The following is a 12,721-nucleotide window of genomic DNA, read 5'->3' as shown; positions in this document are numbered from 1 at the left end:
TCATCGCCTCTTTCCGGGGTGGCTCTTTACCCTGCTGGCTGCCTTTCTCTCTCTCTCTCTCGTCAGTGGACGAGTAGGAAGATGCGAATGATCAAATCTCAGCCTTGCCTCGCCAGTTACCCCCCGGATACAAAATGTGCTGCTCGTCCTCTCTGCAACTCTGCAGGATGGTGCACCGTCTTCTTGTCCTCCCTCCTCTTCTCCCAACTTGCTCTTTCTCTTTCTACGCCACAATACGCGGCAAGGAGTCTGTATGAATAGCGGCAGAAGATATGGACACACTCATGTCCGCTATTGAGTCAGTGGACTCGGCGGACACGCTTGACCTTACGTCCTTCCTCCAAGGGCTCAGCGACTTGGACGAGGTACGGCAGGCGGTAGAGATGCTGCTGGACGCGTACAACAGTCACAGCGGTACGAGCCGGGAGGCGCTTCAGAAACAGTGCGTAATGCGCAGCCTGGCGGAGCTACTGGAGGCCGTGCACAGTCGCTACACGCGCACCGCCGATGCGTCTGCAGCACCCGCGACTTGCACGTTTTGGCGAAACCAAACAGACAGGGGGACTGCCGCAAACTCCTCCACCGATCCGAGGTGGGCCTTCACAGCAGATGACTACCTGCTCTTGTCCATGCTCCTGAACGAGACGGCGACAACGACGAATGCCACGACCTTCGCATACTGGAGTCGGGCCACAGTAGTGGTTTTCTCCAGTGCAACCGCGATTGTGTTTCCCTCGGCCGACATGAGTGGTGTGTGTCCTGAGAAAGCGGGTGCGACTATAAACAAGGAGGCGGAGACAACGCGGGCCTCGTTGGAGTCCGAGCTACATTCCTTGCGAGAGATTGTGGCAAAGCGCTTCACAACTGCTGTGGAGAGTCTGCGTCGTGTCACGTCGTACGAGTACGCGCGACGGAGCCTGCAGAGCAGCGTCTGGGCTCTGCTAGGGTCATTGGCTGGCTGCAGTTCGTCGTCGGTCGGGGAGCGCGTGGTAGAAGAACTGGAGGCCGCTGTGGAAAGCATGTTGCAGCCCTTGAACATAGCGCTGCAGGAGCCACTCGCGGGGTCACATGGCGGAATTGTGAGTTGCCAGACCGGTGGCGTCACCGGTAGCGGCAGTCGGTCTGGCAAGAAGACGTCACCAATTCTTCTTACAGCCCTTTTGCAGGACGTCGAAGATGTGTTGTGGGCAATTTCGCATATTGCCGCCTCTTCCTCCTCCTCCGCAACACGGCAGGCCTCCAGCTTGCTCGAGCAGCTGTGCTCGCGGGCGGTGGCCTTCACTGTGGAGGTGCTACTCAAGTTTGCGCAGCAGTACATTACGTTACAGCAACAGCGTCAGATGGAGTTCATGGAGAAGGAAGGGGCGGGCGGCGAGGGCGATGGTCATGGCGGTGCGAGAGGCGCCAAGAGGGACATCTTCCGGGTGTACCACGTTCAGCGCAGCGTGCAGCGAGTGTTGAGTGTGGGGCTGCAGCTGCGTCGCGTCGTGTTCCCCGCCAGCACGGGCAGCAAGGCGGCTGAGGTGTCGCTAGTGAGCGAGGCGGCGTTTAATGGTCTGCAGGCAGCCGTTTCTGCGTTCGGTGGGGCGGTGTTTGCCATAAATCCCGTCACCCGCGCCATGACGAAGGAAGACATCGATGACGACGTGTTCGCTGTAGCAGCGGCGACGACGACGGAGGAGGAGAGGACAAGTCCCTTGGCTTGGGGCAATGACAGCAGCGATGCAGGCCGCCTTCGCGAGTGCCGTCGTGTTCTGGCGCCGCCTCATCACCTCACCACGAGCGGTGGTGTGGTCGGCGGTGTCGAGGGCAACTACGACTTCTTCAAGGATGAAGAGGGCGACACTCTACTTGGCCGCCGCGAGGCCTACCTGAAGACGTCCCTCGGCCCTGTCACAGCGTCTGCCCTGGTGGACATGGTGATGCTGACGGTGTCGCACATGGACTTCCTGAGCGAGGACGCGATCCAGGAGCTGCATCGCCGGGGTCTGGAGCAGATGCAGCTCGCCGCCGCCTACCAGGCTCAGAAGGAGGAGGTGGAAAAGCTGCGGCAAATGGAGCGGCAAGGTGTGGAGGCGATCGCTGCCGGGAAGCTGATTGAGCATGTGAAAGACAGTGCTGCCTTGCACATGCGCGGCATACAACTCCTTCGCAAGGTGTCCGCACGCTCCCGGCTGGAGCGCGCTGCCTTCACCTCCGTTCTCGGAGCGTACCAACATGTGCGCGGCGAGGCCGAGGCGCACATTCGACTGACGCAAGCGCTCATCTCGCGCTGCCTGGTGCAGCTGCCTCCGTCACTGGCTGACAGCGCCATGGATGAACTTCTCCTGCACCTCCGACGGGAGCTCACGCGGGCCCAGGCGCAGAAAGAGGCCGCTGCAAGCGGCAAGACGAGCACGACCACTGCGCACCTAAACACAGACGTAGCCTCTCTGTTTCTTGCCAGCTCCTACTACCAGCTAACACTGCAGGTACTGTTCATGTACTACGCCACACAGGCCCCCATGCACGAGCGGAGCGCCACCTGGAGCAGTGCGCTGCTCCTCGGTGGAGGTGGGGCGGTGGCGCACGGCGAAGACGATGGGGCTGGCCTGGACGACGCCGGCCCCCACGCGGGAGGCGAGTTGATACAGACCGAGGCTGGCTTCTCGATTGAGGTGGACAATCCAATCGCCTTTCTGTACGACGACGACGTTCACCGCGCCAGCCAGGACGTCGGCCAAAAGCGTTCCCGTGAAGAGCCGGAGGGGGGAGGCGGGGCGGGAGATGAGGATGCCCTGGTCGCCGCTCGTGCCACAACGGGCGAGCACGACTTCGGCTTTCTGAACGACACCGTGGCGGCCCCGTCGACGTATAGCCACGTGCTGTGCCGCGTGCTGGAGCTCATCCGAACGGCACGACTCAACCTGATTCTGCTAGATCTCCTGCTTCAGGCCCCGGTTCTTACCCGGTATGTGTGGTACTACCTCTACAAGCACTTCTGCCTCTCCGCTGACAAGGCGAGCTGCGTGATTGGAATGTGGCTCTTGCGCAACCTGGCTGTGCGGCGGCCGGTGTACCGCACCTGCGCGGTGAACATCCTGCTGCAGCTCTGTCTCAGCACGCACGATTACGCACGCCGCTTCGCCATCAAGGAAATTGATCAGCTTCTCTCGGCCACCACCACCCAAGGAGCGCCGGTGCTGGACCAAGCGGCAGAGGGGCATCTGCTCCGGTACGCGAAGAAACAGCTTTTTGCCATTCCAGCCTATCAACGCTCTTCCTCCTCGAAGCTGAAGCGCGCCCACGACGGTGGTGAGGCGGCGCACGTCGATGAGGGAGCAGCCGTCACTGGTGATACGGATGAGGCCACAGCTAAAGACCGTGTGAGGATGTCAACTGTGCTGAACCGGCGCCTCGGCCTCTTTCTGATGCTGTGCGCACGCCAGCCGCGCGAGCTGTTCCCCGCGCTGCTCGAAGTCTTTCAGCAGTGCGTCGAGCGTGGCAACATCCTCATGATGCAGCTCCTGCCAGAGAACACCGATGTACGTCGTATGACGCAGCACCTGCTCAAGACGGACGCTTCCAACTTTGTGGCGGCCGTGATGCCACTGCTGCGCAAGCGCTGCCGCGAGGCCCGGCCCCTCGTCCAGTCGATGCTGTGGGCGGTGCGGGAGCAGCTCGGCGCCATGGCGAAGGAGGCCAACTCGATGGCGAATATCCTCGAGGGATCCTCCGACGGAATCAACACCGCTAGTCAGGCATCTTCGACTGCCGCACTGGAGGCGCTGCGCAACATCAGCAACGCCATTCTGGGGCACGCGAAGGCGATGTACGAGCTCAGCGGCATCCCACTGGGTAACTCGACCCAGTCTGTCTCTCTGCTGGACATTCGCTACCTCGCACCATTTCTAAGTTTTCTCTCTGCCACGGAGCTGAAGCAAACCTATCTCAACGCCTTTCTGCTGTTTCTTCAGGTGCAGCTGCAGTTCCAACGTCACTACAGCAACGCGTTTCACCAGCTGTCGGCAAAGGAGCGAACCTACGTGCTAGAGGCGACGGAGCTGCACGCCTTTCAGATAAAGGTGCTGCGAGAGGTGCTCGTCAAGTGCCCCGTCCCCTTTCAAGACGGCGTGTTGCGTGGTCTGACCCGCGTGGACTTCTTCGTATACCTACATCGAGCTCCACAGGAGAGCCAATCTAGGCTCGCTTCGTCAATGCTCTCTCACCCATTGCATGGCGAAACACTCAGCAGCACGACTGGTGGCATTCTCGACGGGATGCACAATGGCGGGGAGACCTCCCTTAGTGCGGCGAATGGGAAGAAGACGGAGGTCCTTCCGCCAATTAGCGTGGGCACAACCAAGGAAGTGGTGAGCCTGTGTTTTGAGCTGACGCGAAGCTTTGACAACACGACCGTGGAGAAACTGTACGGTCCGCCAGAAGTGCAGAAGGCTCTGCAGCAGCTCATGCACCCGCCACCGGTACCATCACAGCTCATGGCGACAGTGCTGCAAGCCGCCACGCTGTTTCTGCGTAGCCGCTACATGGAGTTCATCGGCTTTGTCGTGCAGACAATTCTAACGCCGCTAGAGCGCGCCTCGGTGTGGGAAACGGACCCGCAACTGTGGAAGGGCGTCATTCTTTTCACGGAACGCTACTACCGCGAGTGCAGTAATTTCCTTGTGAACTTGCCTGACCAGGTCTTAACGCAAGCGCTGCACGAACACCCGCAGCTGTGCGGGTACTTCAAGGAGGAACACGGCAACAACGCCTCCTTTATGCACGTCCTAGGAAACTTGTGATGGTGTACGGGGGCTCAGCGAAGAGAAAGCCTGGGCAGAGCGAAGTGGGCGGAAGTCGCTTTAGCGGGCCTCTCGAGCCGCTGGTGAGCGTGGCGAATATCTGAGGAGGGGCGAAAAGACGTCGAACAGGTGGAAGTGATTGATTGACTAACGTAATAACACCTGTACCTGGGCTGAGGATGTGTGGAGAAGCTGTGCTGCTCGACGTGTACTGCGCGGATGTGAGGGGCGAAGTGCACCTTGGAGATAGTGTGAAGCGGTCTTAGTTGAAATGCGGTCATTCAAAGGAGAAACGAATATGCGACTTCTGCAGCCGCCCCTCTCGTCGTGGGCGTGCGGCAGGCAAGCGAAACGCCCGGGTTGGAGCTCCGCAGTCGGGTTTGAAGGGTGGCACCTCAGGTCGTCGCCATTTTTCTAGCACTCGTGCTCTCCCCTGTCTCCTTGGCGCTACCTACCGCCGTGCACCCTCTTCCCCCTCTCGGCTCTCTCTCTCTCTCAGCGTCTTCTGCGTTGCCACACCTCACCCCACCCCACCCATTCACCCCTTCTCACAGAGCGAGCCAACCGTCATCATCATGGCCGACGACAATGAGTTCTTGCCCTTTTTGAACAGCTGGCCTCTCTTCTTTGTCGTCGTGAGTGGGCTGTTGGCCTTCAGTGTACACCAGTACATTAGGCCACAACTGCACATTATCCGCGCCGCGAAAGCCAGTACCGTCCAACAGCAGCAACGATGACAGTCTTCGTTGACAACCATGTAGACCGGCCCCACACACTTCACCCTTCTCCAAAGGGCAGCTGCAGACCTACGGCCCGGCGTGCTTCGAGTTACCGCTTCTTCCGGACTACATGTGGCAGGCCCATGATTTACTTTGTGCAACTGCTGCGGTCTCTCACGCCTCAAGGTGTGACGTGGGATGCTGCACAACCGCGTCTTAATCGCATAATTTGGACCCCAAAGGGAGGATTTCCGCATCGGTCTGATTTGGGGCGATTGCTGCGCGTGATCTCCTCTTGAGATGCACCGTTATGCTCCAACTCCAGTGGAAAAAGGGGCATCCAGGCAACGCTATGAGGGGCTCCTCTGGCAAGCCTTTCGCTGTGGTGCGCACGGAACGTGGTATGCTTGCACAGTGAGTGGCAGACGACCGGGACACTTTCTCCGCTGAGTTGCCATCTAGGATTGCCGACAATGCACTTGCCTTCGCCGCCCCATTCAGCCCTCACGCCCCATGGCCTATATGACAGTGTGAATGTCTGCACCGCAGTGAAGCGTATCGGCACAGGAGTCTCCGTCGTACGCAACTCGATCAATGAACGAATACTCCCCCCCCCTCCTCCCCACCGCCACCGTCTGCACTCTGATGTTCGTTGAAACTTGCAGTATATCCCTGGTAAGCATCAATCCCTACTCCAGCCATAGAGGGCAAGAATGAGTCTCTGGCCCTCCTAACGGGGACGCCAGTATCCATCGTAATGGCGCTTGCCGGGCAAACAGCAAATACATCGACCCGAGCACGAAGGAGCTGCAGGAATGGGCTGAGGCGAACGACATGCCCAACAACAGTGGTGAAAAGAAGATGCAACAGGGGCAGCCCCTCTCACAAGCGCTGCGAGGGCGGTCAGCATAGCCACGTGCCCTGTAAGGAGGAGGAAGAGCGTGCGCACGTCGCTGTGGAGCGCTGTGAGCGGCTTTGCTTCTCGTGGGCAAGCGTATGTCGCCTCGTTGTGCAAGTGAAGTGTTCCACCCCCTTACCATTCGCTCCTCCTCCGTCCATCACTGCGCTGGCCGCTTTCCCTTCATCTTTTTTTTCTCCTCGACTGTTGAGTGGCTGCAGTGCCTTTGGCTGGAAACTGACACTGCTGAACTGTTGTTTTCTCTTGCTGGTGCTGCCTTGCGCCTCCTTCACCGACGGACCCGAAGGTTGATCACACAGCGAGAAGACACAAGGGGGGAGAGAAGCATGAGAGAGGGGGGAAGTGGTGGAGAGAAAAGAGAAGGCAATGGGATACGCATTGACACCATCTCTACATTTCATCGTTCTTTGGCTTTTGTATGTCTGGCGTCTTCTCTGGTAATGAAAAGTGCATCTGCTTTCCCCCCCCCCCCGTTGTTGCTCTTCTCTCTCTCTGTAGTACGCCCTCTCTGGGCAGTGCGGGGGAGCGTACTCCTTTTTCAGTTTGACGTGGATGGGTTGACCTTCAGTGGTAGTTTTTAAGCATGTGCACAGTGACGAGCGTCATTGACAGTGGCAGAAGAGCAGCTTCAGTTCCCTGTGAGAAACCAGACGAGGGCGACCGCACCTCGCACGCTGTCAGTACGGACGTCTTCGATGACTGTGGTGCGGCTTCCTTTGGCTGCCTCATGGCGCCCCCCTCGTACGACCGCTAGTTGCCAATTCTGGCCCCTCCACTCTCCGCCATAGTATCCCTCTCGCTGCTCTAAACGCTCACCCTGTATTTTTGTCTGCTTCTTTCCATCGACATCACTTACAAACGCGAATGCCATATTGGCGCATGCCCTTCACCTTTAGGGGCTCCCATCAATGGCCCGGCATTAACACACACCACATACACCACATACACACACGTGCAGACGCATCTGCCTCTCTTCTGTCTTCGGTAGTTGACGACTGAGCGTTTGCTTCTCAGAGGTGTACCTGAGGATCCCTTTTATTCTCCACTCTCGCGCGATACCTTCCTCGCCTGTGCGTGTGCGTCATTTGCATGCAGAGACACGGGCGCAAGAAGCACGCGATGTCATGTGAACTTGTCTGATTCGTTGTACTCCCTTTACCACTCGCTCGCTCTCTTTCCTGCTCTGCTGCTGCTCGCAGTGAAGGAGCGTCGCCAGCGCCTCCCTTTTCTTTCCTCTTCTCGATAGGCCGGCGCAGATGAGCAGCCTCGGCGCCCTTTCACTGGTGGGGACGCTCCTCATTGTCCTCCTTGTTATAGGCACCCTCGTGGTTGTTTTGCATATTGCTTACCGGAAAGACAGTGTCGCTTTAGAAGAGGAACGAGAGCCTGAGTTGCGGGCCACCGCTGAAGCATCGCGTACCCATCATGAGCCGAGTTTTACGCAGATGCCAGAGGCGATCCCGGTCGAGAGAGCGGCCAGCGATAACGTCCCAGCACTTGGAAACGTGGTCATCAAAGATATGAATCTTCTGCGCAGCTACGAAGGCGAGCTTGTGCGAGTGGATGTCCACAACTCACCTCCTGAAGCACTCACTAATGGCGCAGCCCCGTCAGACGAAACGGGTAACCAGGGGCGGGGCCTCCAGGGCGTAGGCACAATGACTGGGCCTAGTGGACAACGACCAGTATCGGCCGAGTCTCCTCCAACTTTGGAAGATCTGCAACCCACTGAAGAAATTGCATTTCCAGCAGACCTCCAGCACGGCGGTTACGTCATTGTGGAGTGCCCGAAGGGTCACGAAGAGCTTGCAGGAGAGGAGGACGGGACCACTGCCGCTGTGGCACCAACTCAGCAGCTATCAAACCGTAGAGGAAAGACACCACCGCCTCGACTTGAATTTTACCGACATAGGACCTCGAGCGCCCTTTACGGTACGGCCCAGTACTGCCACAGTCCCCTTTCAAACTCGGGTGCTTAGCCGTCGCCGTCTCTCCGGTGTGTTGTGTGTCGTTCGTCGCTGTTTCGTTATAGGGCTTTTTTTTTTTCCGATCCCACCTATTTCTAGCGACTTCCATGGGAGTGCGCCTCTTCGCTCCCTCGTAGTGCCTGTACATGCGCCCTCGTTAGTGCAGGGAAAGAGCTGGCCATCTCCGCGGTTGCCCTTGCCCCATCCCATCGCCGTCTTCAACTGGACCAAATCAGCGAGCCTTATGCAGAGCAGCACGACGGAGAGCGACCTCTTGAGGAGGCACCGGTTGATCAGCGAGGGAGTCAACGCGTATCACACAAAAGGGCATTTCGTTGGCTTTCGGGAAAATAAAAGGCCATCGCCTATAGTGGGCCTCTGTTGCGTGCGGCATGCGCTTTACTTTCCACTCCACTGGAGTAAAACGCCCCACAGCACCTCGAGAGCGGGGGCTTTCGTCCGTGGTTAATTTCGAGGATACTGTAGGTAAGATAGTGTCCCTCTTTCGTGTCAATCCGTAGTTTCTATCACCGAGAAAGGCGTAGCTGATGCGCCTGCGCATAGGCCTTTTCTTTTGCCTCGGTTCTGCTTCAGCACCCCTTTTCGTCTCCTAACCTTTGGGTATGCCGCAGTGCATGTCACGTAGCCAATTGTGTGATAGCTTACCACTGTGCCTGTGTGCAGCCGAGCAGCAGGGGGTGCAGTCTCTGCATCTCCTTTCCAACAACATATTCGGCAGTTCTTTGCCTTTTCTCTGCATTCATTTTTTTTTCTGCGTGTTCTTTTCGTTTTGCTGCTGTTGTGGTGGTCGGCTCTCCACCGCCCTTTCGTCCTGCGTCCTCCTCTCGTGGCGCTGCTTCTCCGCTGCGCTCCTGTCTTAACTTGTTTGCCTGTTTCCTGTGCTTTCGTGAGAGAGCGCCGACACCCTCATTCAGTCATTCACTCGCTCACTCGCTCTTTGCTTTGTGCTCTCTATTTTCCGGGGTTTGAGCTCGCCTTTCGTCTCTGCCCTCCGCTGTCTTTCTCTCTCTTCGCTTATGCACTCAGAAGTGGAGAGTCGCCGCTACGTCAACATTTTGTTGTCTTGTGGCTCCCACTGCCCCTGCCCTTTCCTTTCCTTTCTCTTGTTTGTGTTTGCGGTTGGCTCTCCCTAGTAGGACCCTAGACGCGGTTTGCGTTGGCTCAAGACGTGCTGCCCACCACCACCACCACCCGCTCTACCCCGTGCGGATCGCACAGCACACGCCGAAAGAAGGGACAAGGCAACGACAGGAAGTGCCCGTGCGACGCATGGCCTGACTCGGTGGCAGAGGCGGCTCGTCCTGAGACAACCAGGAGTGAGCAGCGACGCAGGAGAGTCAGAGGTGAGCTATGGCTCTGCATGTGCGTACGTTTGCCGCCTTGGTCGGGGTGGAACCCCACGTTGGAAACAAGAAAGGGAGCGCAAACGTTTGAATCTCTTTGCTCACGGACTTGGGCCCATCTCTGCGCCTACGCTATACAGACACGTACGTATGAGACGTGCACCTGCAAAAGTGATGCAGAGACCGATGTCAATGTGCCTCCCTCATTTGAGATCATCTCCTGGGGTGTGGTGGTGGTGGTGCGTGCGTGTAAGGCCACCCCTTTTTCTGTTTTGCGTTTTGCTTTCAACGCATTGCGATGTTTCCGTTCCTCACGTCTCTCACTTTGCGGGTGGATGACGACAGGCCAGCACGCGACCGCCTCCTTGCATAGGGAGGCAACCATTCGCTAGGTGCTCACGTATTCTAACGCGCCCCCCTCCCTCCCCCTCGACATACTTCTGCTACCAGGCAGTTTACAACTTGGGTGGTGTCCCATATCGTCTCTCCTCATTGTTGCGCACCCCCTACAGCCGACTAGGAGACTCAAAGCGCTGATGATTCTCCTTGGTGAGATCATGCTTTGACCCATTGCACAGCCGGGCTTCTCTCGATTCTGCCTTCTTTTCCTACTATCTCGCTCTCTCTCGTTCACCGCTACTATAGTGGTGCAGCCATCGTGGCTTGCGTCCGCAGGTGAGAACCTCGTCCACATGACACTGCCATAGTCCGTATTGATGCCTATTGTGTCGGTAACGAACCCGCGATCATGCACAGATATACGCCAGCGGACTGCCAGACTTACTCATAGACGTGTCTGAGTCCATATTCATTTGCCTCCGAGCGTTTTCCCCTTGAATTCATCACTCTACACACACCGACATGTCACTTCAGGTCTCCATGGTGCGCCTCTTCGTCACGACGCCGGAAAGCGCACCTTGGCAGTTGGCCTTTCTGGCTCTTCGTTGTCGATGTGTTTGGCTCACTGGCAGGCATGATGGTCTTTGGACTCCACCGCGGAACTCACACATGCACGGTAGCCTCTCCTCTGCACCCTAACCTTAGCGAGGAGGACAGCGCTAAATTTGTATGTGACAGCACTCGTGGGATGGAGGGAGCCACAGAGCATGGCAGTACTGACATACCAGCGACACTTCCTCTCTCTCTCTCTCCTGTATGCATGCATAGCGAACCCGTCCAGGGAGACGTTATTATCTGAGGCGGGGGTAATTCTGGGGAAAATGCAGGATGACTCAGTGCCGCTGCACACTGGAACCGATTCTGTTCGCGTACGCAAACGTTTTCGAGGGGTGGAACGGCGTCCTTCCTGGCCTCTGTCGACAAGTGTCAAGTGAGCTGGTGGAGTCTTTTGATGCCTTGCAAGATAAGGTCTACACATGCTTTCTGGGGGCGCTGTGGAATGAAGGCTATGCGTTTTTTCCGCTCGATTACGTCGGACGAAGAAGACAAGCTGCGCGAGGTGAACTTCGTCATTCATGCCGGAAAAAAAAGCTCTTGCGCACCGCCATCGACTCCGTAGACTCACGCCAGTCAGTACTTTCTCTGCTAACCCGCTGATGTGCCCCACAGGGAGGCAGAGTGCGTGCTCTAGAGCGGACCTTTCTGATCACGGGGGATCCCCCCTTCTTTGTTTTGTGAAGCGTACAGCACAGATCACTTTGCACGCTTAACCCTCATGATGAGTGCGTACCGTGGGTAGGTACGTCTCTGTCTTGTAGGGATGTACCTCGTTGGACTCTCTCTCTCTCGTGTGTAGGGAGTTTGTATCCCTTGAGCCCCTCCGCTCCTCCTTATTGCTCTTTCTATTGCCGCCCCCTCACATCGGTATACTCTAACTTCCTCCTTATGAGGGTGTCTCTCTCTTTTTCCCCCCTCAGGTCGTCTTGATGTGCAACAATGCTATACAGGGACACCCACCACCGCCAACAGCCGCAGCTATCGTTTAAGCGCAACGAAGTAGAGTCCTTTGCGCGTAAACGTATGTGTCTTGTCTGCGTATGGGCCACCCACTGGCCCCTCTCTTGCCTCTGGGGATGTCTCTGTCTCTCTTTGCTTCGCTTTGTAGGCCCTAAACCGCCATCCCGTTCCCCCCGCCCCCCCCAATCCAGTCATTCCCTCCAGTCATCTGCAGTGCTTTCCACCTCCGTTGATTCGACGTGTGTGTGTGTGTGTGTGTGCCGGGAGCAAAAGAAGAAGCGGACGGACGCGGTCTCGAGGGGGGGATGCGGCGCACAACAACAAATATGGCGCCTCACCAGCGCGCGTTTTGTGTTGCCCGACTGTGGCTGAGGCTCTGTGGGACTACGGTAAAGCAAAGATGTGGAATTGTGCGTCGTTTCACTGGTGGTGTGGTGGTGTCGTACTTCCGCACCGCTGCTCGTTCTCGTCTCAGGACTGCCTCTATGGTGGACCTTACTGTGTTTACTGTTTCTTCAGTCCTTCACCTCCCTGTAAGATGGAACCCGTGGGCAGTGCGATGTTCTCTCTCTCTCGAATGCCTCACCAAACATGCAACCAAAGGACCGCTATATTTAGCTCCACCCATGTGCGCGTGCGTATTCTATGTAGAGGCTCCGTTCCCCATCTACATCTGCTGAGCGTGCCTCAACAGCCACTTGCTGCCGCTCTGACTGCCTACTGTAGTCGCCTATTTTGTTGGCCTGGTGTCTCTCTCTGACGTGCATACCCCCTCCCATTGGGGGGAGGGTTAATCAATGTTGGGGCGCACGTGCGTGTGTGTCATGGGCCTCGCCGTTTGCGCTGGTGTGCTGCTAGTGTTTTGCTTAGTAGCTGCAGCGCACAAAACGAAAAGTAATACCCATAAAAACCAGGAAGGCTGCTATGTACTGGCCGTGTCACCACCGATCTACCCCCTTGCACTTCAGCAAGGATGCGTACTCCGTACTCTTGTGCACAGTATCCCAGCGAGTCTCGATAGCGATTCTAGGGTGCCTATAACCGCACCCCG

At 57.3% G+C, this 12,721-nt stretch overlaps 2 protein-coding genes across 2 annotated transcripts, besides 1 other annotated feature; both read left to right on the top strand.

Moving 5' to 3' along the window:
- Positions 1 to 272: 272 nt before the first annotated feature.
- LPMP_312190 (hypothetical protein) lies at positions 273 to 4,784 on the top strand (the record flags this gene model as incomplete). The annotated part of the gene is made up of 1 exon (XM_010703304.1): positions 273 to 4,784. One exon carries the CDS (start codon positions 273 to 275, stop codon positions 4,782 to 4,784), a length of 4,512 nt encoding a protein of 1,503 aa, XP_010701606.1.
- Positions 4,785 to 7,678: 2,894 nt separating this feature from the next.
- On the top strand, positions 7,679 to 8,401 carry LPMP_312180 (hypothetical protein; the record flags this gene model as incomplete). The annotated part of the gene is made up of 1 exon (XM_010703303.1): positions 7,679 to 8,401. The coding sequence occupies one exon, from the start codon at positions 7,679 to 7,681 to the stop codon at positions 8,399 to 8,401; it is 723 nt and encodes a 240-aa protein (XP_010701605.1).
- Positions 8,402 to 9,613: 1,212 nt separating this feature from the next.
- Positions 9,614 to 9,805: a repeat region.
- The last annotated feature ends 2,916 nt before the right edge of the window (positions 9,806 to 12,721 follow it).

Source organism: Leishmania panamensis, assembly GCF_000755165.1.
Source record: "Leishmania panamensis strain MHOM/PA/94/PSC-1 chromosome 31 sequence".
Classification (NCBI taxonomy): domain Eukaryota; phylum Euglenozoa; class Kinetoplastea; order Trypanosomatida; family Trypanosomatidae; genus Leishmania; species Leishmania panamensis.
This window is presented reverse-complemented; position numbering and strand designations above follow the sequence as displayed.